This window comes from Leucoraja erinacea, chromosome 1, assembly GCF_028641065.1.
Source record: "Leucoraja erinacea ecotype New England chromosome 1, Leri_hhj_1, whole genome shotgun sequence".
NCBI lineage: Eukaryota > Metazoa > Chordata > Chondrichthyes > Rajiformes > Rajidae > Leucoraja > Leucoraja erinaceus.
This window is the reverse complement of record NC_073377.1, coordinates 71090637-71116365: the sequence shown is the minus strand read 5'-3', so window position 1 is coordinate 71116365 and position 25729 is coordinate 71090637. Positions and strand designations below refer to the sequence as shown.

Here is a 25729-nt window from a genome sequence, read left to right as displayed (position 1 = left end):
TGTCCCGATAGTGGCAACACAATAGAAAGGTGGGTAAAGAAAGCATATAGCATGCTTTCATTCATCGGTTGCAGAGTTGAGTTTAAAATGTCAGGAAGTCACACTGCAGTTGTATAAAACTTTGCTAAGGCTAGATTTGGAGTATTGCACATAGTTCCGGTCAGCGCATAACAGAAACAATGTGAAAGCTTTAGAGTGGGTGTAGAGGAGGTTTACCAGGGTCTCGACCCGGAACATCACCCATTCCTTCTCTCCAGAGATGCTGCCTATCCCACTGAGTTACTCCAGCTTTTTGTGTCTATCTTTGGTTTAAACCAGCATCTACGGTTTCTTCCTACACACCAGGATCTTGCCAGGATTAGAGTATCAGCTACAGGGAGAGACTGGACAAACTTGGAATGTTTTCTCTGGAGCATCGGAGGCTAAAGTGTGCGCTGATAAATGTTTACAAAATGATGAGAGGGATCATTTATTCCCGGGATGTAAATTTTAAATACTAAAGGCAAACAGTAAATCATTCCAGCAACCCACTGCAAACAATATATCAATGCATATTAATTACCCAATATATGCTGTTTCTCATAGCTCTTGAAAATAGCAAAGGGTAAAGTGAGTCAAGGCAATCCATCAGTATATATAGTGTATAAAAATAAATTCCTTGAAAATTGAGCATAAAATTAAAGGAAACAAACAGAATCAAGCCAATTACTTTCTAGATACATTTTAAAGTGGCAATTAACGATCAGCATGCACACAGCTTGCCACAGGAGCACTAAACTAAACAACATGTGCAGTATTGACATCATGAGTTACTTACATCAATTTTGCAATTGGACCATCAGTGAGAACATTTAATTTTTTTTAATGTAGGGTGTTTGCATGCATTTTACTGTAAGGGGTTACAAAATCAAAGTTGAGTATAAGGTTACTGATTGTATCAAATGATCTGGTAAAGGACAATGGCATCGAACTGACGTAGGATTTGGCGTGCCTATTATGTAAACAACTTAAATTATCATCATTCGGGCAGTGTCTATAAAGGGAGGGTGTCTTTTCAGTCAAAAATTAAAAGTCAACCTCAGTTTATCAGTAACCTACAAAACTGCTATTTGTTCACCTCACACAATCCCATGGCAAAACATTCAGCGTCATAATTTAAGAATAAAAACAAGAACCTAAGAAAGGTTTATTGAAAATTATATGAAGCAAGATATTTTCTAGTTAAATGCTTGACTGCTAACATTTAATCTTTAAATAGAAGAGCTTCTATTTTCAATAAATAATGACTTTGCTCACTTGACCATCCAACAGACTCCTAGGCTCTACGCTAAAAAACATAAACACATGCTCCTGCATATAAAGATGAATTTAATGTTTTAAACACCCCAAACCAGTAATCCGATTTAACTGGCTGATGGTACAAAGGCAGTACAGTTTGAGAGAAGTACAATGAATAAGAACTACAGGTTTTTGATCCCTCAAGGGCTTCACTGTGAACAGCAAAAAATCTTATTCAATGTTTACACAGGGCCTCGACTTCTACTAAAACCTGGCTGACAGTCCTCTTGACAGATGCAAGAATTCCATCTCAGGAGCAGAAGTCCGTGTCAGGGTGGACTGTGTTTTTGGTAGAAATTAACTGAATAACAACCAGAACAAATTAGTACCTTTCTTTTTAAAAAAAAGCAAAACATTACAATGTTTTTATGGATGAAGCCACAGTTGAGTACAGAATACTGGAAAGATGTGTCAATTTAGGCCATTCGAAGATTTAGTGGGAAGGAGGTACGAAAAGAAAGAAAAAAACTATTACTATTTACAATATACATCAATGATTTAGATGAAGGGATTCAAAGTAACATTAGCAAATTTGCAGATGCCACAACGCTGGGTGGCAGTGTGAACTGTGAGGAGGATGCTATGAGAATGCAGGGTGATTTGGACAGGTTGGGTGAGTGGGCAAATGAATGGCAGATGCAGTTTAGTGTGAATAAATGTGAGGTTATCCACTTTAGTAGCAAAAACAGGAAGGCAGATTATTATCTAAATGGTGTCAAGTTGGGAAAAGGGGAAGGATAACAGGATCTGGGGGTGCTTGTTCATCAGTCAATGAAAGTAAGCAGGCAGTGAAGAAAGCGAATGGCATGTTGGCCTTCATAGCAAGAGGAGTTGAGTATACGAGCAAATGTGTCCTTCTGCAGTTCTACAGGGCCCTAATGAGACCATACCTGGAGTATTGTGTGCAGTTTTGGTCCCCTAATTTGAGGAAGGATATTATTGCTATTGAGGGAGTGCAGCGTAGGTCTACAAGGTTAATTCCCGGGATGACGAGACTGTCATATGCTGAGAGTGACTGGTCTTGAATACTCTGGAGTTTAGAAGGATGAGAGGGCACCTTATTGAACCATATAAGATTATTAAGGGTTGGACACGCTAGAGGCAGGAAACATGTTCCCGGTGTTGGGGGAGTCCAGAACCAGGGGCCACAGTTTAAGAATAAGGGGTAAGCCATTTCGAACGGAGATGGGGAAACACTTTTTCACACAGAGAGTGGTGAGTCTGTGGAATTCTCTGATTCAGAGGGTGGTGGAGGCTGGTTCTCTGGATACTTTCAAGGGAGAGCTAGATAGGGCTCTTAAAGAGAGTGGAGTCAGGGGATATGGGGAGAAGGCAGGAACGGGCAGGATTGGGGATGATCACATTGAATGGCAGTGCTGGCTTGAAGGGCCGAATGGCCTACTCCTGCACCTATTGTCTAATGTCTAAAAACTATTTAAAAATTAGACACATACCCACATCTTATCTCTTGCCTTCACACTGCCATCCACAGCTTACATGTGTGTCGCCGGGTTCCATTTAGTGAAATGAAAATTGCACAAAGGCCACAAAAGAGGATCTGGTAGTGATCGGAACGTGGAGACCTTTTGGTCTTGGTCATGGATGTGCTTGGTTTGGCCAACCACGTGTACTTGCTCTCTGTGCTACGCCTATGATGTTACTCACATTTCCATCACTACACTTCCAAATATCCAAGCGGTCTTGCTGCTGTGGACATCCCACCAGGTGGAACGGTCCACCAGCAACAACTACGCCTCAAGCAGTTGGGCAGAAGCCCTGCCCACCTCTCCCCCACCACCAGACCACCCTCCCGGCTGCCTGGCCAGCCTTTTTGACAGGTCAATTCAATGGAACATCTTTGGCTATTTTCACGCGGGAAACTACTCTACTCTAAATTAATTACATGCATCAAGAATACACAAATTAAAAAGAGTCGCAATCAAGGTTGTTTACCCTATTCAATGAATGAGATCATGACACGGTTACCAACAAATGAGGAGCCAGATGCTCCTTCGCTGGGGCCTACCCCTGGACTTAGAACTGAGGTGGGGCAGCAAGGTCAGACCCGCCAGAACACTTGCTGATCTGTGGTTTCAGCTTTGCGATGTTGGCCCATCTAGTAGCTGACATACTAACCTTGATTAATATGTGTGTCAAGGGAGAAGGCAAGATAGATCACCGTAGATGGTGTAGATTGGCCCAATGGCCTATTCTGCTCCTATGACTTAAAAACTAATGAAGATAATATATTTGTGCACTTTAAATAGTTGTAGTTCAATTAAGTACAAAAATCAGCAGAGTTAATTTTCATTCCACTTCACAGTTCCGACATCAAGGGAACAATCTGCATTAGTTATGGGGCAGAATAGCGTGTTCGACAACACTCGAGTGTGAATCGTCGAGCAATTTCTGGCAAGGAGATCACCCTTTGTGTTATGAATTACCACAAGCTGCTGGATGACTTGAACTGCACCCACATATCCCTGCAAAAATAATAACATCTCCATTGCAAGCAATTAGGAAGGCAAACAGTATGTTGGCCTTTATTGTAGAAGTATTTGAGAACAATAGGAAGGACCTACTGGTCCAATTATGGTGAACCCTGGTGAGACTGCATCTGGAATACTGCATACAGATCTGATTTCTCTACACATGGTGGGATATACTTGCGACAGGAGTGTAATATACATTTACCAAATTGATTCCTGGGAAAGCACATTTGTTGTATGAGAGATTAAGTAGACATGCCCTGTACTCTCAAACATAGAAGAATGAGGGTCTACTTCATTGAAACATGCAAAATTCCTCAGGGATTTATACCCTGAAGAGTTAATGTTTCCCTGGGGCCACCATTTCATTGTTCAATTGCTGGTCATTCAGGAAAGACGATATTTCTTCTATTTGAGTCACCGAATATATTCAAGACAGATTATTAGAAATCAAGGTAACTTGAAATACTGGGTGTTGAGATAAAAGGTGGGCTGTGATTTAATTGGATGGCATGGCAGGCACAAGGGGCTGAATAACCCACTCCTGCTCTCATTTCTTCTGTTCATGAGTTTCCAAAGAGTTAAGAAATTGCTGCATTTTTCAGCAAATATGAATTATACTTGTTGGAGAAGGTTAGGAGAGGTACATGAACATTTTAATAAGTTTTAAATTCTTGCAATGTAACCAAACGTCACCAATCTAGAGTCTCACCAACTCATGACTCTCTTGACCTGGAGAGCCCTCAACCCTAAATTCTGCAGGTAGTTTTTAAATGTTAACTTACTTTCTTCCTTATCTTTTTCTGCATCTTTCTACTCTGTTTTTTTTCTCCTTAATATTCATTGTCTTGCATTATTTATTTCTACTGTTTCTTTTGCAATCCTGCTGGTCCTCCTGTGAACACATTTCAAGCTGTTGATGATCTTGCATTGCCCAGATTACAAGACAGAAACAAATATTCAAGTTGAGGAACAAGTGGAAAAAAAATACAACAGAGCATGCAGTGCAAATTATCACCCAGTTCAGCAAATTATGGGTATTACTTGGCCTACAAATGGTTTGCAACATTGGCCATTTTTCTGCTATTCCACCCTCAGCTCTTGGGGCTAAAGGAATCAAGGAATATGGGGAAAAAGCAGGAACAGGGTACTGATTTTGGATGATCAGCCATGATCATATTATAGACAATTGACAATAGGTGCAGGAGTAGGCCATTCGGCCCTTCGAGCCAGCACCGCCATTCAATGTGATCATGGCTGATCATCCCCAATCAGTACCACGTTCCTGCCTTCTCCCCATATACCCTGACTCCGATATTTTTAAGAGCCCTATCTAGCTCTCTCTTGAAAGCATCCAGAGAACCTGCCTCCACCGCCCTCTGAGGCAGAGAATTCCACAGACTCACCACTCTTTGTGAGAAAAATTGTTTCCTCGTCTCCGTTCTAAATGGCTTTCTCCTTATTCATGAACTGTGGCCCTTGGTTCTGGACTCCCCCAACATCGGGAACATGTTTCCTGCCTCTAGCGTGTCCAAGCCCTTAACAATCTTATATGTTTTAATGAGATGCCCTCTCATCCTTCTAAACTCCAGAGTGTACAAGCCCAGCTGCTCCATTCTCTCAACATATGACAGTCCCGCCATCCCGGGAATTAACCTTGTAAACATACGCTGTACTCCCTCAATAGCAAGAATGTCCTTCCTGAAATTAGGGGACCAAAACTGCACACAATACTCCAGGTGTGGTCTCACTATGGCTCTGTACAACTGCAGAAGGACCTCTTTGCTCCTATATTTGATTCCTCTTGTTATAAAGGCCAACACGCTTTATTTCACTGCCTGCTGTACCTGCATGCTTACTTTCATAGACTGATGTACATAGACCCAGATCCCGTTGTACTTCCCCTTTTCCCAACTTGACGCCATTCAGACAGTAATCTGCCTTCCTGTTTTTGCTATCAAAGTGGATAACCTCACATTTATCCGCATTAAATTTCATCTGCCATGCATCTGCCCACTCCCCCAACCTGTCCAAGTCACCCTACATTCTCATAGCATCCTCCTCACAGTTCACACTGTCACCCAGCTTTGTGTCATCTGCAAATTTGCTAATGTTACTTTGAATCCCTTCATCCAAATCATTGATGTATATTGCAAATAGCTGCGGTCCCAGCACCGAGCCTTGCGGTACCCCACTAGTCACTGCCTGCCATTCTGAAAGGGACCCGTTAATCCCTACTCTTTGTTTCGTCTGCCAACCAATTCTCTATCCATGTCAGCACTCTACCCCCAATACCATGTGCCCCAATTTTGCCCACTAATCTCCTATGTGGGACCTTAACAAATGCTTTCTGAAAGTCATGTGGGACCTTATCAAATGCTTTCGAATGACGATGTTAGCTCGAAGGGCTGAATGGCTTACTCCTGCACCTATTTTCTATGTTTCTATGTTTCTTACAAGAAATACAAAAGGAAATCCAAACTGCTCAACAAATTGTAATTTTTCCAGCAAAACTAAACAAACAAGGGTGTGCAGGCCAGTTTGCTATTTTGTGATGGGTTATTCTTTCTCATATCAGGCAATGCATTGAAGATAATGAATACATTTCGACTCCTCGCCTTTAAATTTAGCAGGTTTAAGAAAGTCGGGGTAACTGCTCCAAGGCAACTGGTAACCCTTGTCCATCAGAAAAGCTGCTTCTGAAAACAAGTTATTGGTGTGAAAACTTAAGAAAATTGACCATTTTCCATCTTGGGAGGTACATCTCAGCAAAGGTGTACATCGATGGTGTAATTCACAACAACCTCCAGTCTTTCCGCTGAGAAGTTGCTACAAGTCCAAGAGCACAAATGCAACACCAAGCCTTCCTGTATGCTTCAGAGACATGGACAACCTACAGCAGCGTAAAGGACTGAAGAGGAACTGCTGGCAGGTCATATCAATCATTGTTAGCGTTTTCTCCCAGGCTAACATTCCTAGTGGAGACCTTGATCTTTTGCATCTATCTCCAGCGGGCAGGCCATGGCGTCTGCACACTTGACCACAAATGTCTGAGCCAAGTATTTTACTCCAAGCTCCACTGGGACTAGAGATTTTGAGGAGGATAGTGATAACTCAAGGATGTTCTTGTCTCCTTAAAAAATACAACATTCTCATTGACTAATGAAAATCTCTCACTCATGACTGCTCAAAACGGAATAAGTAAAGACATCCAAGGCAGCAGACTCGTCTTGAAGATTTGAGGAGGCCCAGTGCAAACAGTGGAAGAGCTCTCAACTGCACAAATAACACCTACTCCACTGGCGACATGCCCCTCTTCAGAACCCAGAGCATCAATAGACGCAAATCATGCTCAGCCCTGAAGAACTTCCTAACAAAAAGAGATCAGTGCCATGACAGTGTCATCCGTGTCAGTGCAATGGTAATATTTTTCTGATACTGGTGACAAACAGCTACACCAATTACTGTGGCAGCTAGTAAACTGCATGAAACAAAAAGTAGCTCAAACAAATTCAAACCCTTTGTAAAATTACAACTCCAAATTCAGTAACAAGTTCTTACATTAATCTTGCTATGTGCTTTCTGCATTATTTCCCAGCTTTTTTTTAACCAGCCACAAGCAACACTGCAAGATAATGATTTTGGACTCAAAATAGTCATTTCTTTTGACCTGAACGGTAAAGACTGTCAGACACAATCAGTCCATACAGACTAAAAAAGTACAAGATCCTATAGTGATGTTAAACCATAATGTCAGTCAGATTTGCAAGGGCCTCTGGACTTTTGAATTGGTTGAATAGTCTGTAGATTGATATGAATTGCAAATTACTAGCTGTCTGGATTGGTGAACCATTATTCTGTGAATGGTCTTCAACAGAAAATGATAAATTCTTATCAGATGAAAACCATTTACTGGATCAGTCAGAATCCAAGGTTGAAAATAATGGAAGTTTGGTGGTACCAAGTTTAATCATTAACATTTGTATCGATCAGACAAATATGTTCAATCACATTAGCTGTAAATGCCAGTCTGCATGGGTGTATTTTACCCATTGGCATTTCTGCAATTAAACAGCATGCAACATCGGTTCAGGGGCTCAAAGATTATGATCAAAGTCTATTTGCTCCCATTGATTCTCTTTGACTACTACAACACTGCACTCAATTTTCTATCATAAAAGCAACCGCAAATGAGCTGAGATCTGCCAAAATATAAGGAAAGTTGCAGAATTTAATGTCAATACGTAGCAATGAGTTAATCTGAAATGTTAATAAGATATGCTGTTCATTATGTCTGTGATACCCCACCACAAATGCAAATGTAAAAAACCCCACGTGCATAACATGCCAATATTTAAAACTGACAAAAATATAAAGTACTAAAATAGCGAACTGAACATTTTATATTGCAGTAGAACATTTTGATGGATAGTGAGGGAAAAGGAACCACTTTCCTTCCAAAACAGATTTCTGAAGCATAAATTATGTGGATTAGTTCATCATATCACAGACATAAAAATTCAGGGCAAAATGAGAAAAGCAATCAACGCCATGATTAGTGTGTTAAACTACATACACATCCTTGTACCGATATTGAGTCACAAAGATTAATTGTCACTATCTTTGAAGTTCAGATTCTGACCTTGGAGAAGCCTGGTCATATTTTCAGGACCTTCCTGAATGGCTTGTTGGGATTTGAGGCTTTCATGTAATACCAATTCTCTTTGAAATGACTATGTAAATAAAGAGACAATTTGTCAGAAGCTGTTTGATTACAAGACAACCTCCAAAACCCAGATTTTAATGGTAGTCAATTTAGTCTGATAATGATCTTGTTTAGTGTCGTGGCATGTTTTGCTGTGTTAATACCATTCAATTGTTGACCGGTTGTCGGAGGTTTGCAGTGAATCAAATTTTTACCATACTTTTTTTTCACTTAAATGGATCTTAAGGTGAGTCACAAAAGATGAGCACTTGATAACCTGGACAAGCATGGGTAGAATTGATATGGAGAGGATAGGACCAGAGGCCATAGCCTCAGAATAAAAGGATGTACCTTTAGAAAGGAGATGAGGAGGAATTTCTTTAGTCAGAAGGTGGTGAATCAAAGGAATTCATTGCCACATACAGCTGTGGAGGTCAAGCCAATGAATATCTTAATAGATTCTTGATTAGTACGGGGGTCAGGGCTTATGCGGAGAAGGCAGGAGAATGGGGTGAGAGGGAAAGATAGACCAGCCATGATTGAATGGCAGTGTAGACTTGATAGGTCGAATAGCCTCATTCTGCTCCGATAACTTATGAACTGATTGGAGATTCCCTAGTATTCAATGTACAATCGGCCAAGTGAATAAAGCCAGATGATGAGTGCTGGGAGTGATTAGTGAGAATGGGAGATTTAATCCAGGGAATCTTCAATTAGAATCGATGGTTCTGGATGGATGAACTTTGGTGAAGAACAGGACAGATATCTTTACTTACAAATGTGGAGTTTTGTAAATGTTAATGTAGAAAATTGTCACGTTTTTGCCAATCACGTTTTTTTTATAATGGCACAGCTTATAGTCACTGCAAATTGTTCAGCTTCTTAAAATCCAGAAAGACATTTTACTTGCACGGATGCTGCATGGCCGGTGCATACCTGGTCTAAAATGTTTTTAACAATACAAATCAGCAATTTGACTCAAGATATTGTGATGCAATGTATTAATTAGGAATTAACTATCTATATTTTTTAAAAGGCGCGCAGCAATCTGACAGATTTTACCATCATCATCATCAAGGTGGCTAAGAACTAAATAGTTCCTAATAACATAATTCCTGGTACAACACAATAAAGTTACCAATGTGTAATCTTCATAACATTCGTCAAAATTAACTGAGAACATTATCAGGGTTGCATTTTACAAATAGTTAATTTTGTTGACTATTATTTCCTTGGCAAATACTATAGTGAACAGAATTTAAAAGCAGGGAAAAATAGTAAATAAAAATAATCTATACACTTAATTTAAAAAGCAGTATTTCAATTGATCCAAATATAATAGCCCAAGTCCAGCATTTTTAAACATTTATAATAATTTTGTAAACAATATCGCATAAAACCCAAATATTTGTCATAACACCATAATAATAAATAATGGTGTTCAATCCCATCCCTTACAAATTTCATAGCAGTACATATCGCCCTCTGACCCACCTCTCCACAAGGGTCAGTAATCCATTTCCACACAACATTGCAAATACACAAGGCCTGTAAATGGCTCAATCAGGAATGACCACTCCCGTCTACAGAGGACAGCTTTATAACAGCAGGCAAGAACAAACAGCTTATTTCCCATCACCTTCCTCTTGAAACACTGGCATTCAAGTAAGATAGCCAAGCATGTTGCGATTAGATTTATTTTTAATCTGGAATTTCGTGTGAACACACTGATGGTTTCCAGGCAATCTTGGGTTTTCAGAAGTGCTTATAGGATAGGTGTTGGTATGAGGGAAGCAAGAGGAAGAGGGGGTAAAATGTAACAATCAGAAACCCAATGCAAATGTACCCATTTCTAGTTGTGGCATTGATGTGCTGAGCTGGCAATTAAGCTGATCTTCTGAGTCAGTCCAATATTAAATATGAGCAGGCCAGCCTCAATCGTAACTAGAATTTTACTTTTAACTCCGAAGGATTATATTGCCCAGGAATCATAAAAAGCGCCTGGATGTGAGCCATAATGAGCATCTGATAGTTACCCCTATGAACCAGTCTTTCTTATCAACACAATTTGACTTGCCTCCTCTTTTCGCATGATCATGCATCTTATCTCCTCACTCTCTTCCCTACACTCTCTCTCCTATCTCAACCCTCACATTGTCATTTGTTCACTGTTCCTTCACTCACCCCATCCCTAATCTCCCCCCTCTCTCTCCACGAAGATGCTGCCTGTTCCATTGAACCTTCCTGCCTAACAGCTCAGCTGCCAGATGAGAAACTGGAGACAATTTTATTTCTAAATAGGCTTTGTTGCTGATTTAGGCAGAACAAATTGCCTGATACCTGAGAAATCTCCAATTTCCAGGTTTCACTATGACCCCATTCCCCATCTCTCTACAACTCCACCCTTTTCTTTGCATACATATCGACTATCGATTTTCTCAGCGACTTTCCTTATAATATCTTCATCTTATAATATTCTAAAGTTAATAATCCAACCACGTTGACAACAAATTGTATATATCCCATGGTAATTCTCAATAAAATGTTGATCCACAAAGAATCACAAGGGACAATGCTACCAAATTATCATTAGGAAATGTAAATTAAATTAAGTGGTTATTTCCTGATCATTTTTAAACTTGCTTGCTCTGAACATATCTTTTCATAAGATGTTGATAAAAAAGCCAAAGCAGCTACGGCCAAAACAGAATTACAAATAAATTCACAATAAATCTGAATGCAAACTGCCTCTTGGTTCCAATTATAATTCAGATAAGTACAGGAAAAACAAATGATGATGCTGTACATTATATGTGTGATGTTTCCACACCAAACGGTTACAGGAACTGCTGGCCTAAAAAACTTGAAGGAGGAAATAATACAATTGTCAACTTTCTGCATGTTGGTGATTTGCTATTTGTTTTGGTGAATCGCATTAGACATTCTCAGATGGTAAAAAAAACAGCAACAAAACGATTAATGCAGAATTTAGCAATTCATTTGGAAGTTAATGTATAATTACAAAGCATGAATCCTAATGAGGGTTTTCACCTCTACCTCCACAGATGCTGCCTGATCTACTGAGTTCCACCAGCACTTTGTGTTCCACATTACTAAGTTTCGCTGGAACCTTAATACTGAAGGGTTTAACTTGTTCTATGAAATCTCCAACAATCCAATTTCATTTCTTGCAGATTCTTAAATGAGTTAAGGGATTACTTTTACCTTATCGATTTGTCATGTCTTAAACAACAGGGTTTTAAAGTGAAGGAGGCAACTCCTGGTCCATGATATCTGCTGCGTATTGGTCTATCCCACCTTAGTGCCCACCTGCAGGGTCAGCTTGACCAGTTAGCAGTCATCAGGTTCTGTCAATGAGCTGCACAGGAATGCCCGACTGAGGTACAGACAATTTGCCTTCTTAGAATTCAAATGAGCCTCAATAATAAATTGGACACAAGTCACCTGCCACAATCATCATGTGCTATTAGATCACCCGAGCAATTCCTGTGGCATTGATTTTCCAAACCATGTCATTTCAAAACTGAAGTTTGGGCTTATCCATTGCCTCTTTCTCTTGAACTCAGCTTCACAACTTTAACATATAAAAATTCAACTCATTTCATCTCGTTTTATTTCATTCAGTCACCATCTTTAGTCGAATGACATGAATTACAGTATTGGCACTTTAAATCAAATTGTGAAAAATGAATAGGGAAGAAATACATTTGTAAAAACAATAGATCATAGAAGTTCCATGCAAGACTTTATTTACCTTTGTATTGAAGTTCAATGCATTCTGTGACGTTTTGTATAGCTCTGGATATTTCAACATATTTTCCTTTCGACAACTTCTCTCAAATATTCCCAAAGTGAGGGGAGGCAAAGCTGTGAAAATCTGACAGGCACACACACAGACATTTTCTTTTACACAAGCAACACGAGAAATGTACCACAAAATATAAATATAGTTGCAATAACATTCACTGAATATTTACTGATAACATTTGGACAGGAGATGGCTATCCATTTTTAATGTTAGTAGCTTAAAGTAATTTCAATGATATGGAGGTCAACATTTGTAAAAAGATGGACACGAAAAGAAGAATTTCAATGACCTGTTGCACAATCTAGATACGCATGAATTCTACAATTTATATCATTGATTATTTAGACAATAGACAATAGGTGCTGGAGTAGGCCATTTGGCCCTTCGAGCCAGCACCGCCATTTAATGTGATCATGGCTGATCATCCTCAATCAGTACCCCGTTCCTGCCTTCTCCCCATATACCCTGACTCTGCTATTTTTAAGAGCCCTATCTAGCTCTCTCTTGAAAGCATCCAGAGAACCTGCCTCCACCACCCTCTGAGGCAGAGAAATCCACTGACTCACCACTCTCTGCGAGAAAAAGTGTTTCCTCGTCTCCGTTCTAAATTTGATATTGAATCGTATTAAGTGATAAATTGAAATGATTGCAGAAGTCTTCTTGACAATTAAAAAAAAAAAGTAAAATGTTTTGAACGTGAATCTTTACGGAAAAGTGGACCAAGGCTTACCAGCAGTGGAACGGCACTACAACCTTATCCACTAACTTAACAATTTTGGGGACTGCTGCTTTGTGGACATGAACAGACTTGGAATACTGAATCTACAACTCATGATCAAATCCCCATTGTACTTGTGATGCACGCAATAATGTTACTTAATCAACAATTTTTTTATAATTACTGGTAGTATTTTATTCAAAATGTGGCAACTATGGTATTGATCTGAAAAAACTAATTGTGAGGTTCCATTGTATTAGAAGGAAAATATTAACATGGATAGAAGGTTGGCTGAATGGCAGAAGGCATAACGTGGGCTTTCTCTGGTTGGCTACAGGTGATTACTGGTGTTCTGTAGGGGTCGGTGTTGGGTTCACGACTCTTCACGTTGTATATCAATAATTTGGATGAGGGAATTGAAAGCTTTGTGGCCAAGTTTGCAGATGATAGGAAAATAGGTCAAGGCAGCGTGGAGATAGCAGGGACTCTGCAGAAGCACTTGCACAGGTTTGGGGAGTGGGCAAAGAAGTGGCAAATAGCATATAGTGTTGCAAAGTGTGCGGTCATGCACTTTGTAGTAGGAATAAAGGCATCACTATTTTCTAAATAAGGAGAGAATTCAGATATCAGTGCAAAGGGATTTGGAGTGCTGGCATAGGATTCCCAAAGGGTTAACTTGCAATTTGAATCTGCAATCGGCAAATGCAATGTTAGCATTAATTTTGAGAGGACTAGAAGATAAAATAGGGATGTAATGCTGAGGCTTTATAAGGCACTGGCCATACCACATTTGGAGTATTGACAGCTGTTTTGGGGCCCATATCTGAGGAAGGATGTGGCGATGTTGGAGAGGGTCCAGAGGAGGTTTATGAGAATGATCCTGGGGATGATTTGGCTAACATATGATGAAGGTTTGATGGCGCTGGGACTGTTCTCGCTGGAGTTTAGAAGGATGAGGGGAAGGAACTCATTGAAACTTACCAAAGAGTGAAAGGCCTGGGTAGAGGATGTGGAGAGGATGTCTCCACTAGTGGGAGAGTCTAGGACCAGAGGGCACGGCCTCAGAATAAAAGGACCTACCTTTAGAAAGGAGATGAGGAGGAATTATTTTAGTCAGAGGGTGGTGAATCTGTCAAATTTCATTGCCACAACTGGCTGTGGAGGCGAAGTTGTTAGGTATTGTTAAAGGGGAGATTGACAGTTTTGTGCATAGTAATTATGTCAAAGGTTATGGGCAATGCAGGAGAATTGGATTGGGAGGGAAAGATACAGCAGCCAAGATTGAATGGACTAGACTCGATGGGCCAAATGGCCGAATTCTGCTCCTGTTACTTATAAACCTAAGATAAATATGCTGACAACTACTTCAGAATTTGTCAAAATTAGTATAACATGGGATGGAAGCTGGAAGTTGTATTTCCTAGTTATCATAAGAAGAGCATTGACATTATATCACAACTTAAACTGAATAGCATGCATACATACCACATTGTAGAGACCAATACACCATCTTTCAAAAAGTATCTGTCCTGAGAAGCCATTCACAAAAGCGAACCAGATCTGAAGGTGAAAGTAAAGCAAAACAAAAATGAATTCAAGAGCTCTTGAAAAAACATGAGGGATAGAATTTGCAATTTCTTCCAATATACTCTGTCAGTCCTTGGGGATTGAAGGCTTTATGGCCAAGGTTGCAGATGATGCCAAGATAGGTGGAGGGGCAGGTAGTGTAGAGGAAGCAAGGACTCTGCAAAAGGACTTGGACAGGTTAAGAGAGTGGGCAAAGAACTGGCAGATAAAATGTTGTGTTGCGAAGTACTGAGTCATACATTTTGGTAATAAGTATAAAGGCGTAGATTATTTTCAAAATGGAGAGAGAATCCAGAAATTGGAGGTGCAAACGGACTTGTGAGTGCTGGTGCAGGACCCCCAAAAAGTTAATTTGCAAGTTGAATCAATAGTAAGGAAGGCAAATTCAATGCCAGCATTTATATCAAGAGGACTGGTATACAAAAACAGAGATGTAATGCTGAGGCTCTCTAAGGCGCTGGTCAGGCCACATTTGGAGTACTGTGAGCAAATTTGGGCCCCTTATCTGAGGAAGGATGTGCTGCCTCTGTCGAGGATCCAGAGGAGGTTAACAAGAATGATTCCAGGAACAAGTGTGTTAGCATATGATGAATGCTTGACAGCACTGGACCTCTACTCGCTGGAGTTTAGAAGGTTGAGATTGATTGAAACTTACAGAATAATTAAAGGCTTAGATAGAGTGGATGTTTCCACTGGTGGGAGAGTCTAGGACCAGGTCACAGCCTCAGAAGTAAAGGGCACTCTTTTAGAAAGGAGGTGAGGAGGAACTTCTTTAGTCAGAGGGTAGTTAATCTGTGGAACAACTCATTGCCACAGAGGGCGGTGGAGGCCAAGTCAGTGGATATTTTTAAGGCAGAGATTGACAAATTCTTGATTAGAACCGGTGTCAAGTGTTATGGGGAGAAGGCAGAAAAATGTGATTAGAAGACAGAGATCAGCCATGGTTGAATGACGGAGTATACTCGATGGGCCGAATGGCCTAATTCTACTCCGAAAATAGTGTGTAAATATCTGTCAAACCTACAACCTCAACCAGCTAGAAGGGCAAGGGCAGAAAAAGCATGGGGACATCACCACTAGGAGAGTTGGAGACAGTTTGGAGACACAATCAGGTCATATCAAGCAATCTGGGGATGCTTGTAATTGAATTGTAATTTATTTATTGGACTGGATATTAATAACAAACTGCGCAGGGTAGCCAGTCAATTTCCATCAAGTCGGAAACAAGGTAAACTCACAACACAATCAATCAATAAGAAGAGACAAAACCAAAATCAAAAACAAAACAAACAATAAAGTAAAAAAGAATGAGTACCAAAGGATTTTTAAGGTAGATCCAAAGTAACCATTGCAGATGTTTGGTAAATGAGGTCGGGTTGGCAGATCCCGTATGACGCATAGTATCGCGTTCCAGGTCTGCGACGCTCGATATGAAAATACTGACTGCCCAAAGACACTTTTCCTAAACGGGATTATACAATCACCCCTGGAGGCTGCTCTTGAATGGCCAAAATTTAATGTCAAAAACTTGCATCGATTCCCAATGCAGGGTTTTGATCGGAACCTTCTATCATTCCTTTCCACTCACAGATGCTGCTCGATCTATTGAGTTCTGTATGTTATCACCTGGAAGCCACATATCATGCTGCCTTCGAAATTGCTATCGCTGTTTCTTTACCAGTGTTAATACACAATTAGAAAACAAATCTAGCTAATGCAAGAGTCGAGACAAAAAGCTGGAGTAACTGATAAGGTCAGGCAATATCTCTGGACAAAAGGAATAGGTGACATTTCGGGTCGGAACCCTTCTTCAGATGGCTCTGACCCGAAAAGTCACCTATGTCTTTTCTCCAGAGATGCTGTCTGACCTGCTGAGTTATTCCAGCTTTTTGTGTCTATCTTCAGTATAAGCCAGCATCTGCAGTTCCTTCCTACACATTAATGCTTGCACTATTGTCTGCTTTATTCCCTTGCGGAGGATTAGGGTAATGCAAGTCAGTTCGAGATTTTGATCCGAAACGTCACCTATTCCTTTTGTCCAGAGATGTTGCCTGACCTTATGAGTTACTCCATCTTTTTGTCTCAACTCTTGCACCAGCTAGCTAGAAATGTTACACTTGTCACTTTACCTCCCCCCTTGACTCCATTCAAGGACCTAAGCAGTCTTTCCAGGTGCGGCAGAGGTTCACTTGCACCTCCTCCAACCTCATCTATTGCAATCACTGCTCTAGATGTCAGCTGCTCTACATCGGTGAGACGAAGTGTAGGCTTGGTGATCGCTTCGCCGAACACCTCCGCTCGGTTCGCAATAACCAACCTGATCTCCCGGTGGCTCAGCACTTCAACTCCCCCTTCCACTCCGAATCCGACCTTTCTGTCCTGGGCCTCCTCCATGGCCAGAGTGAGGACCACCATAAATTTGAGGAGCAGTACCTCATATTTCGCTTGGGCAGTTTGCACCCCAGCGGTATGAACATTGACATCCAATTACAGGTAGTCCCTGCTTTCTCCTCCTCTTCCCAGCTCTCCCTCAGCCCTTCCTTTCCTACTCCTCCTTATTCCTTTCTTCTCCCCCACCCTCACATCAGCCTGAAGAAGGGTTTTGGCCCGAAACATTGCCTATTTCCTTCGCTCCATAGATGCTGCCTCACCCGCAGAGTTTCTCCAGCATTTTTGTCTACCTTCGAGATTTTGATAGTTGTATGAAAGTGGCTGTTCCTGAACATGGTGGTGTGGGACTTCAATTGAATTGAATTGAATTGAATTCATTTTATTAGACAAATATGTATACGTACAAGGAATTTGCATTGGTGCTTTGCTCGCAAGTAACACCACGAAATATAGTAGACATTTAAAAATAACACATTATAATTTAAACATGTGAAGAATGAAATAAAATACTAGAGCAAAAGGAGGCGACAGACTTTTGGCTGTTGAGTGGAGCTACTGCTCGTGGAAAAAAGCGTTTATTAAGTCTGGCTGTGACGGCTTTGACAGTCTGGAGTCGTCTTCCAGAGGGAAGTGCTTCAAAGAGTTTGTGGCCAGGGTGAGAGGGGTCAGAGATGATCTTACCCGCTCGCTTTCTGGCCCTTGCAGTGTGCAGTTCGTCGATGGGGGGGGAAGGTTGCAGCCAACAACCTTCTCGGCTGTTCAAATGATGCGCTGCAGCTCCGGATGTCATGCTTGGTGGCTGAGCCAAACCAGACCATGATGGAGAAGGTGAGGACAGACTCTATGATGGCAGAATAAAACTGGCCCATCATTGCCTGTGGCAGGTACACAAAAAAGCTGGAGAAACTTAGCGTGTGCAGCAGCATCTATGGAGTGATGGAAATAGGCAACGTTTCGGGCTGAAACCCTTCTTCAGACAGATTGTGTTTTCTCAGCTGCCACAGGAAGTACATCCTCTGTTGGGCCTTATTGACTGCTGAGTAGATGTTGGCCACCCATTTAGGGTCCCTGGAGATGATGGTTCCCGGGAACTTAAAAGACTTCACAGATGTGACTGTGGTGTTGTTGATGGTTAGTAGGGGGGAGGGGAGGGGGAGCTCTCCTAAAGTCTACAATCAATTCCACCATCTTAAGAGCATTGAGCTCCAGGTTGTTGCGATGGCACCAGGACGTCAGTTGTGTCATTTTCTGTCCGTAGGCAGATTCCTCCCCATCCTGGAACAGTCCAATCAGGGTTGTGTCGTCCGTAAACTTGAGAAGCTTGACAGAGGAGTTTGTGGAGGTGCAGTCATTGGTGTATATGGAGTAGAGGAGAGGGGAGAGTGCGCAGCCTTGCGCTGCTCCTATGCTGAGGGTCTGCGGGTCCAAGATGTGCTGTCCCAGCCTCACATGCTGCTTCCTGTCTGTCAGGAAGTTGGTGATTCACTGACAGAGGGGTTCAGGCACAGTCAACTGGGAGAGTAGCGGAAAGAGGGGGGCATGGCTAAGACAGTGGGGATACTTGATGATGGATACTGCCTTCTTGAGGCGGTGCTTCATGTTGATGGTGGGGAGGACTGTGCTCAAGGCGGGCCACCGCTCTGCACATCCATGTTCACTGCACACGGAAGCATGGATACTGAGAAAATATGTTGCGCTTGCTACTGGTTGCAAAACAGAAAACCTTCTGAAGGACATCTTCCTTCAAGTATCGACCATGAAGAAATGTGCAGTAAACTCTTTATAAGCTGTTAGTTAAATTCAGAAGTTACAAGGCTCAGCATAAATAATTCAAATAACTATCTTAAGTGTAGAAATTAGAGGAAATACTGTATGTTGGGATTTTTCTACTGTGTTTGAAATAACCAAAAACAGTTCTCTGAGATTGTACTTCTAAGATAACATTCATTCTTCCCAAAGAGCAGAGAATACTTCCTTGGATCACTTACTGCTCCCTATATTACAAATTATTGCTGAAAGCTGACAAGGATTACACCATTTACTTTGCCCCATGGATTTTTGTACATAATTGCTGACTAAAAATGAAATATAGGCAGTAAAACAAGATGAAACTCCATCCTCCACACCATAACCTCGTTCGTTCACACTGCCAGACAACCCAAAAGTATGTTTTTGTTTTACAGAGGTCATGAAGATTTAACATCTTGCCACTAGCTGCTTGGAGTTACAACTGTTTCAAGTATCTACACAGTGTGGGTGGTAGTGCCAAGTAAAACAGACAAGATTTTACAAACAGATCTTATATTTAGTAGGCTGATAAATAATAGCTCATGAAAATCCGGTTTTCACAACTGGATTCTGTCAATGGCTGTTTGATGCACAAGCAGTCCCACTACACCCACATCACAGGAGAGACATGTGCCAATAACCTGGCCATTAGAGGCAAAATAGCCAACAGAAAGAAACAAAGTCTGTCCATAACATGACCACAATACTAAGACAACCTACCAATTGTGAATTCCAATTTGTTAAAAATATATCAAGGCAGATGTGATCATAATGTTGCTAAATCCAACTATTTCACCCGTGCACTTGGAGAAGGAAACCTGCTGTCTTTACCTGGTTCTTTGCTATGTCTCATATCCATGTGTTAGACAAGGGATTTACAAACGTGTTAAAATTACTATCCATTTATTTAAAAAAATTACTATCCAATTATTCAAGGCAATAAAGCATGGACAATAACTGGCAGTCAACTATGTTGTTTGGGATTTTGCCAGAGGTTTTAAGTTTCTTTGTTCACCCCCAACAAATCACACTGGCATCACATAAACTTATTATACTTCAATCGTTCGAACTTGAGAGAATATGTATCTACTATGCAAGGAGCTAGTGGATAAAATAAAACCAAAATTAACCAGATGTGGCTTACCCATCAGAAATTGTTCCCAACTCTGAACACTTCATATTCAGTTATTGCCTCCAGTTATATTTTCATTAGTTCATTAGACAGCAGATGTTGGAATCTCGAGCAACAACCAACTGGCTGGAGAAAATCAGTAGGTTGAGCACAATATATGTGGAGAGGGGAATTGTTGACATTTCATACCAAAACAGCATCAACACCTGAAAAGTCAGTAACTCCTGCCCCCACCAACTCCTACAAATGATAAGTTCTGATTTTTACTGCTCTCCTGCTCTTTGACCATGTTCTTCCGAAGACTTGCTATCGTGGCCATGTACCCATGCCTCAGTACTTAATTACTAGCCCTCATCCTGGATCTCGCTCCAAAATATCAACAATTCTTCCCCCACCCCTCCCCCCGAGATTCTGCTGAACTCGCCAAGTTCCTCCAGCAGATTGCTTGTTGCTCCTTACTGTATTTATTTCCCTAGCCATTGCCTAGTTTCTGATTATACACCGGGATATGGGGAAGGTTTCTTTTTCTGCTTAACATGTTTTTGAAGAGCTGGCGCTTCAGTGAATTATTAGTGTGAATCAGATCGGCAAGAACACCATAATGTTTGGGACAAAGATCCATCATTTATTTAACAATGTATAAACACTGCTGTAATTTCTACATGGTGAAGCCAAAATGTATAAAAATGGCCTTTAATAAAATCTGACAATGTGCACTTTAACCACGTGTGATTTTTTCTATTACAAATCTCAAATTGTGGAGTACAGAGGCAAATAAATAAATGATGGGTCTTTGTCCCAAACATTATGGAGGGCACTGTAAGTAAAAATGTCATTGTTCATTGCCAGTATGTATGACAAATGAACATTCTTGAGACATTTGAAAACCATTAAATTCTTGCAGATCTGATTACTAATATCCCGGTACAAAGTAATGTCATTCAAATAAATATACAATAATCAGTAATGCAATAAATACATATTAATATTAGATAACCAGCTCTCCTGCCCTTGATAGTGTAAATACGAAGTACAGCGTGCTGCCAAAACAAAGTCCAAAGTAGATGATATTTGCTGAGGTAGTTAGGGTTGCGCAGTTCAAGAGCCTGATGATTGCTGTCAAGAAGCTGCTGTTGAACCTGGAGGTCATGCTTTTTAGGCTCATGTACTCTCTTCCCGGTGGTAGAAGTGAGATGGGAGCATGGCAAGGTGGTGTGGGTCTTTGTTGACATTAGCTTCTTTTTGAGGCATTGCCTCCTATAGATCCCTTCATTGTTTGGAGGTCATAGAAACATAGAAATTAGGTGCAGGAGTAGGCCATTCGGCCCTTCGAGCCTGCACCGCCATCAATATGATCATGGCTGATCATCCAACTCAGTATCCCGTACCTGCCTTCTCTCCATACCCCCTGATCCCCTTAGCCACAAGGGCCACATCTAACTCCCTCTTAAATATAGCCAATGAACTGGCCTCAACTACCCTCTGTGGCAGAGAGTTCCAGAGATTCACCACTCTCTGTGTGAATCAGCACCACCACGTTGCGGAGCGGGCAACGTCAACCACTTTCGGCAGCCTCCTTTATTGATGGGCATTTGAATTATTGTACCTGGCTGTGATGTAACCAGACAGTGTGTTCTCTATAGTACACCTGTGGAAGTTCAATAGTGTATTCAGTGACACACCAACTCCTCAATCTTCTAGAGAAATAGTGAGGCATTGATGAGGTTTGTGATTGCATCAATGTGCTGGACCTAGGGCAGATCTGCAGAGATATACACGCCCAGGAACCTGAAGCTGTTCACTCTCTCCATCTCCTCGATGAAGACAGGTTTATGGATCCTCTGCTTTCTCTTCCAGAGGTCAACCATCAGCTCTCTGTTCTTGTTAATGTTGAGAGCAAGATTGTTGTTCTGGCACCATTCAGATTATCAATCTCCCTCCTATACTCTGACACATTGTTACCCATGCTTTATCCAAATGCTGCTAATATACAAAGATTTATTGTCCAGGTCACCACAATATAACCACAATGCACAGCTGCATTTTGACCTACAAGGGATCCTTAGCAACCAGAACAAACCGAATTGCATAGCAAATCAAGTTTACCACAGCCTTAACTTTTACAACCAAAATCATTGAGAGGGGCCAGATAACTCAGTTACTATTTACTTCCAAAAATCCTGCACATATTCTATGGTGCAAGTCTCAGTTTTAATTGGTTGACTTGTCAATTTGATTTGAAGACACACAAGTTCATAATGTCATTTGTCCTTTTGCTTTGGTCTCTCTCATTAATCTTGAAATCTGCACTGCAAACAACTCACAGTACGAGTAACCAATTGAACCATTGCTTTGCTCAGTGTAATAAATAGAAATGTTTACAAAGATGTAAAATATAGAATAGACAACACAATAAATATGCGATCTACAACGATCTAGCTGTCAAGGCCCAAAATCTTAATTATACAATTGGTAGAACAAATCACAAAATGGATGGAAGCATTTAATTTATTTTTAGTTACAGTTCAGTTTTTGTTTTCAACAGACATAAAAGTTGTTTCATTGTGAAAGCGTAATAATGATTTTCCCGATATCATATTTCAGCACCTGTTTAGACTCAATTTATTCTTCCCTGAGAGTGGCTAACTCAACACTCTCATATTGTAGGAATGTTTTAGATTTTGCGCAGATTAAAATATACGTCTGAAAGTCCACAAATTTGACATGCCAACATTGAATGAAGTTAAAACACCATATAGTATATGGGTCAAGAAGGATTTTGTGACATGCTTTAAAGGAGGTTCTCAATTAAGAAATAACCAGCTTTTCCTCCTTTTAGTTACAAATGTTAAGATGGCAGATAATTATTCAATATTGGTCATAATAATTTCCCCTGAGCGGCTTCTGATTTGCCACTGCAAATTCCAATTAAACAAAAAACAGCCTTTCCAATTGGATGGATAAAGCCAAAAGTTTATTTTAAACTAACTTCTGCATTAGTATTTAAGTAAAGTAAACATCAGGTTAAAGTCATGGCCCATCACAAGAAGTTGGGCTACCTCTGAGTGTAGAGGTGTCTCATACATTGCCAAGCAGAGCAGTTCAACACACTTCCTACCGAGGCCCTCAGTTTTATGGTGCATTTATTGCAGCCCATCCACATGCATCCCTACTATCCATTATAGAGTCATAGAATGTGGAAACAAGCCATTTGACCCAATTTGTCCATGCTGGCCAACATGCCCCATTTACACATGTCCCACCTACCTGCATTTGGCCCATAGCCCTCTAAACCTATCCAATCCATGTACCTGTCCATATGTTTTTTAAACACTGAGATAGTATCTGCCTGAACTACCTCCTCTGGCAGCTCGTTCCGTATACCTGCCACCCTTAGTGCAAAAAAAAAAAATGCCCCTCAGGTTCCTGTTAAATATTTCCCCCCCTCACCTGAAACCTATGTCCTAAAGTTCTTGATTCCCTTACTCTGCGTAAAAGCCTGAAGACTGCAACAACCAGGTTCAGGAATAGCTACTTCTCCCACAGCAATCAGGCTATTAAACCTGGCTCGGACAAAACTCTGATTATTAATAACCACTTTATGTTATTTGCACATTGCCAGTTTATTTATTCATGTGTGTATATATTTATACCATGGTATATGGACACATTTATCTGTTTTGTAGTAAATGCCTACTATTTTCTATGTGCTTAAGCAAAGCACAAATTTCATTGTCCTATACAGGGACACATGACAATAAACTCACTTGAACTTGAAGACTGTGCATTTATCCTATCTATTCCTCTCATTATCTTTATATGCCTCTGTAAGATCACTAATTATTCTCCTATTATCCCAGGCTAAAGTTCTAGCCTGTTGAAACTCTCCAGGGAGTTCAGGTCCTCAAGTCCTGACAGCATCCTCTTAAATCTTCACTTCACCCTTTCCAGCTCTCCTATTGTGGCCTCACCAATGTCTTGTACAACTGTTACAAGACCTCCCAATTTCTATATTCAATACTCTTAGTGATGAAGGCCAATGTACCGAAAGCCTTCATGACCACCCTATCGACATGTGATGCCACATTCAAGGAACTATGCACCTGTAATCCTCGATCCCTTTGCCCTACAACACTCCACAGAACCATGGCATTCACTGTAGGTCCTTCCCATGTTAGACTTTCCAAAATGCAACACCTTGCATTTCTCTATATTAAATTCCATCAACCTTTCCTCAGCCCACCTGCCCAACTGACCAAGATCCTGCTGCAATTTTAGACAACCATCTTCACTATCTACACTACCACCCACTTTAATGTCACCTGAAAACTTGTTCGTCATGCCTTGTCCGTTCTCTTCCAAATCATTGATATGGATGACAAACGGCAATGAGCCCAGCACTGAACCCTGAGGCACACCTCTAGTCACAGATCTCCAGTCCAAAAAAACTTTCACCATCAACTTTATCTATAAACTGTAAATGGATCGATTGTAATCAAGTATTGTCTTTCTGCTGACTGGTTAGCATGCGACAAAAGCTTTTCACTGTACCTCAGTACACATAGAAACATAGAAAATAGGTGCAGGAGTAGGCCATTTGGCCCTTCGAGCCTGCACCGCCATTCAATATGATCATGTCTGATCATCCAACTCAGTATCCTTACCTGCCTTCTCTCCATACCCCCTGATCCCTTTAGCCACAAGGGCCACATCCAACTCCCTCTTAAATATAGTCAATGAACTGGCCTCAACTACCTTCTGTGGCAGAGAATTCCAGGGATTCACCACTCTCTGTGTGAAAAATGTTTTTCTCATCTCGGTCCTAAAGGATTTCCCCTTTATCCTTTGTCCTGGACTTCTCCAACATCGGGAAGAATCTTCCTGCATCTAGCCTGTCCAACCCCTTAAGAATTTTGTAAGCTTCTATAAGATCCCCCCTCAATCTTCTAAATTCTAGCGAGTACAAGCCAAGTTTATCCAGTCTTTCTTGACAATGACATGACAATAAACTAAATCCTCAGCTTCTTACCATGAACCCAATCTCTTCTTAGAATCCATGATCTAACCTTCCAGAGCAGCCTACCATACGGAACCTTGCAAAATGCATTAACGGGAACCAGAAATTGGAGCCAATCAAAAACTGTAATGTTGTATTTGATGTTAGTCGGATTAAATTATATCACCATTGAAACAATGAACACCAAAAAACAAAGCAGATTTTTCAAATGTATTCTTACCATGTGCATTTTCAGGATTTTATTTTACTGTTTGAACAATTTGCTTTAACGGGCACAGTGAAATTATTGCCAGCAGCATTTAACAAGATTTGTATCTCTCATTAAACAAAACTAATTTTATACTTGGGATTTAGCTATTTGTGTGTAGATTACACACTATATAACTTCACACAATTGCTGTTGGCATCCAAGCAGATTCTTGGAAAAAAATCTGACAGGCTTCACAAATGAATGCAAAATCTGTCCAAGTGCCACCATGTCACGGTAGCTCTGTAACACCCCATGGTTCATTAAAACTGATTACAGAAGCATGAATTGCTACAAATTCCCCATTTACCAATTTACAGCCCAGCTGGTCACCAGATGAATAGTTCCCGCTAACAAATCAACCTTATTTTATCGTCCAAGAGAATGTGCGAACATGTTTTAAAAACCAAATGCCTGTATTTCAAGATAGAAAAGCAAACAAACTGGTATAACAATTACTGCATTTTATTTAAATAGGTTTAATAGTG

The 25729-nt window shown here is 40.7% G+C and overlaps 1 protein-coding gene across 4 annotated transcripts in view; it reads right to left on the bottom strand.

Annotated features, from left to right (window-relative positions):
- atp8a1 (ATPase phospholipid transporting 8A1) overlaps window positions 1–25729 on the bottom strand; it is a 301017-nt gene that overhangs the window by 55862 nt on the left and 219426 nt on the right. For all 4 annotated transcript variants that reach the window (XM_055636910.1, XM_055636888.1, XM_055636895.1 and 1 more), the window contains 2 exons: window positions 14565–14639; window positions 12308–12430 (listed from right to left, as the gene is read on the bottom strand). In XM_055636910.1, coding sequence (XP_055492885.1) covers window positions 12308–12430; window positions 14565–14639 — 198 coding nt within the window. The remainder of the gene's footprint in view (window positions 1–12307; window positions 12431–14564; window positions 14640–25729) is intronic.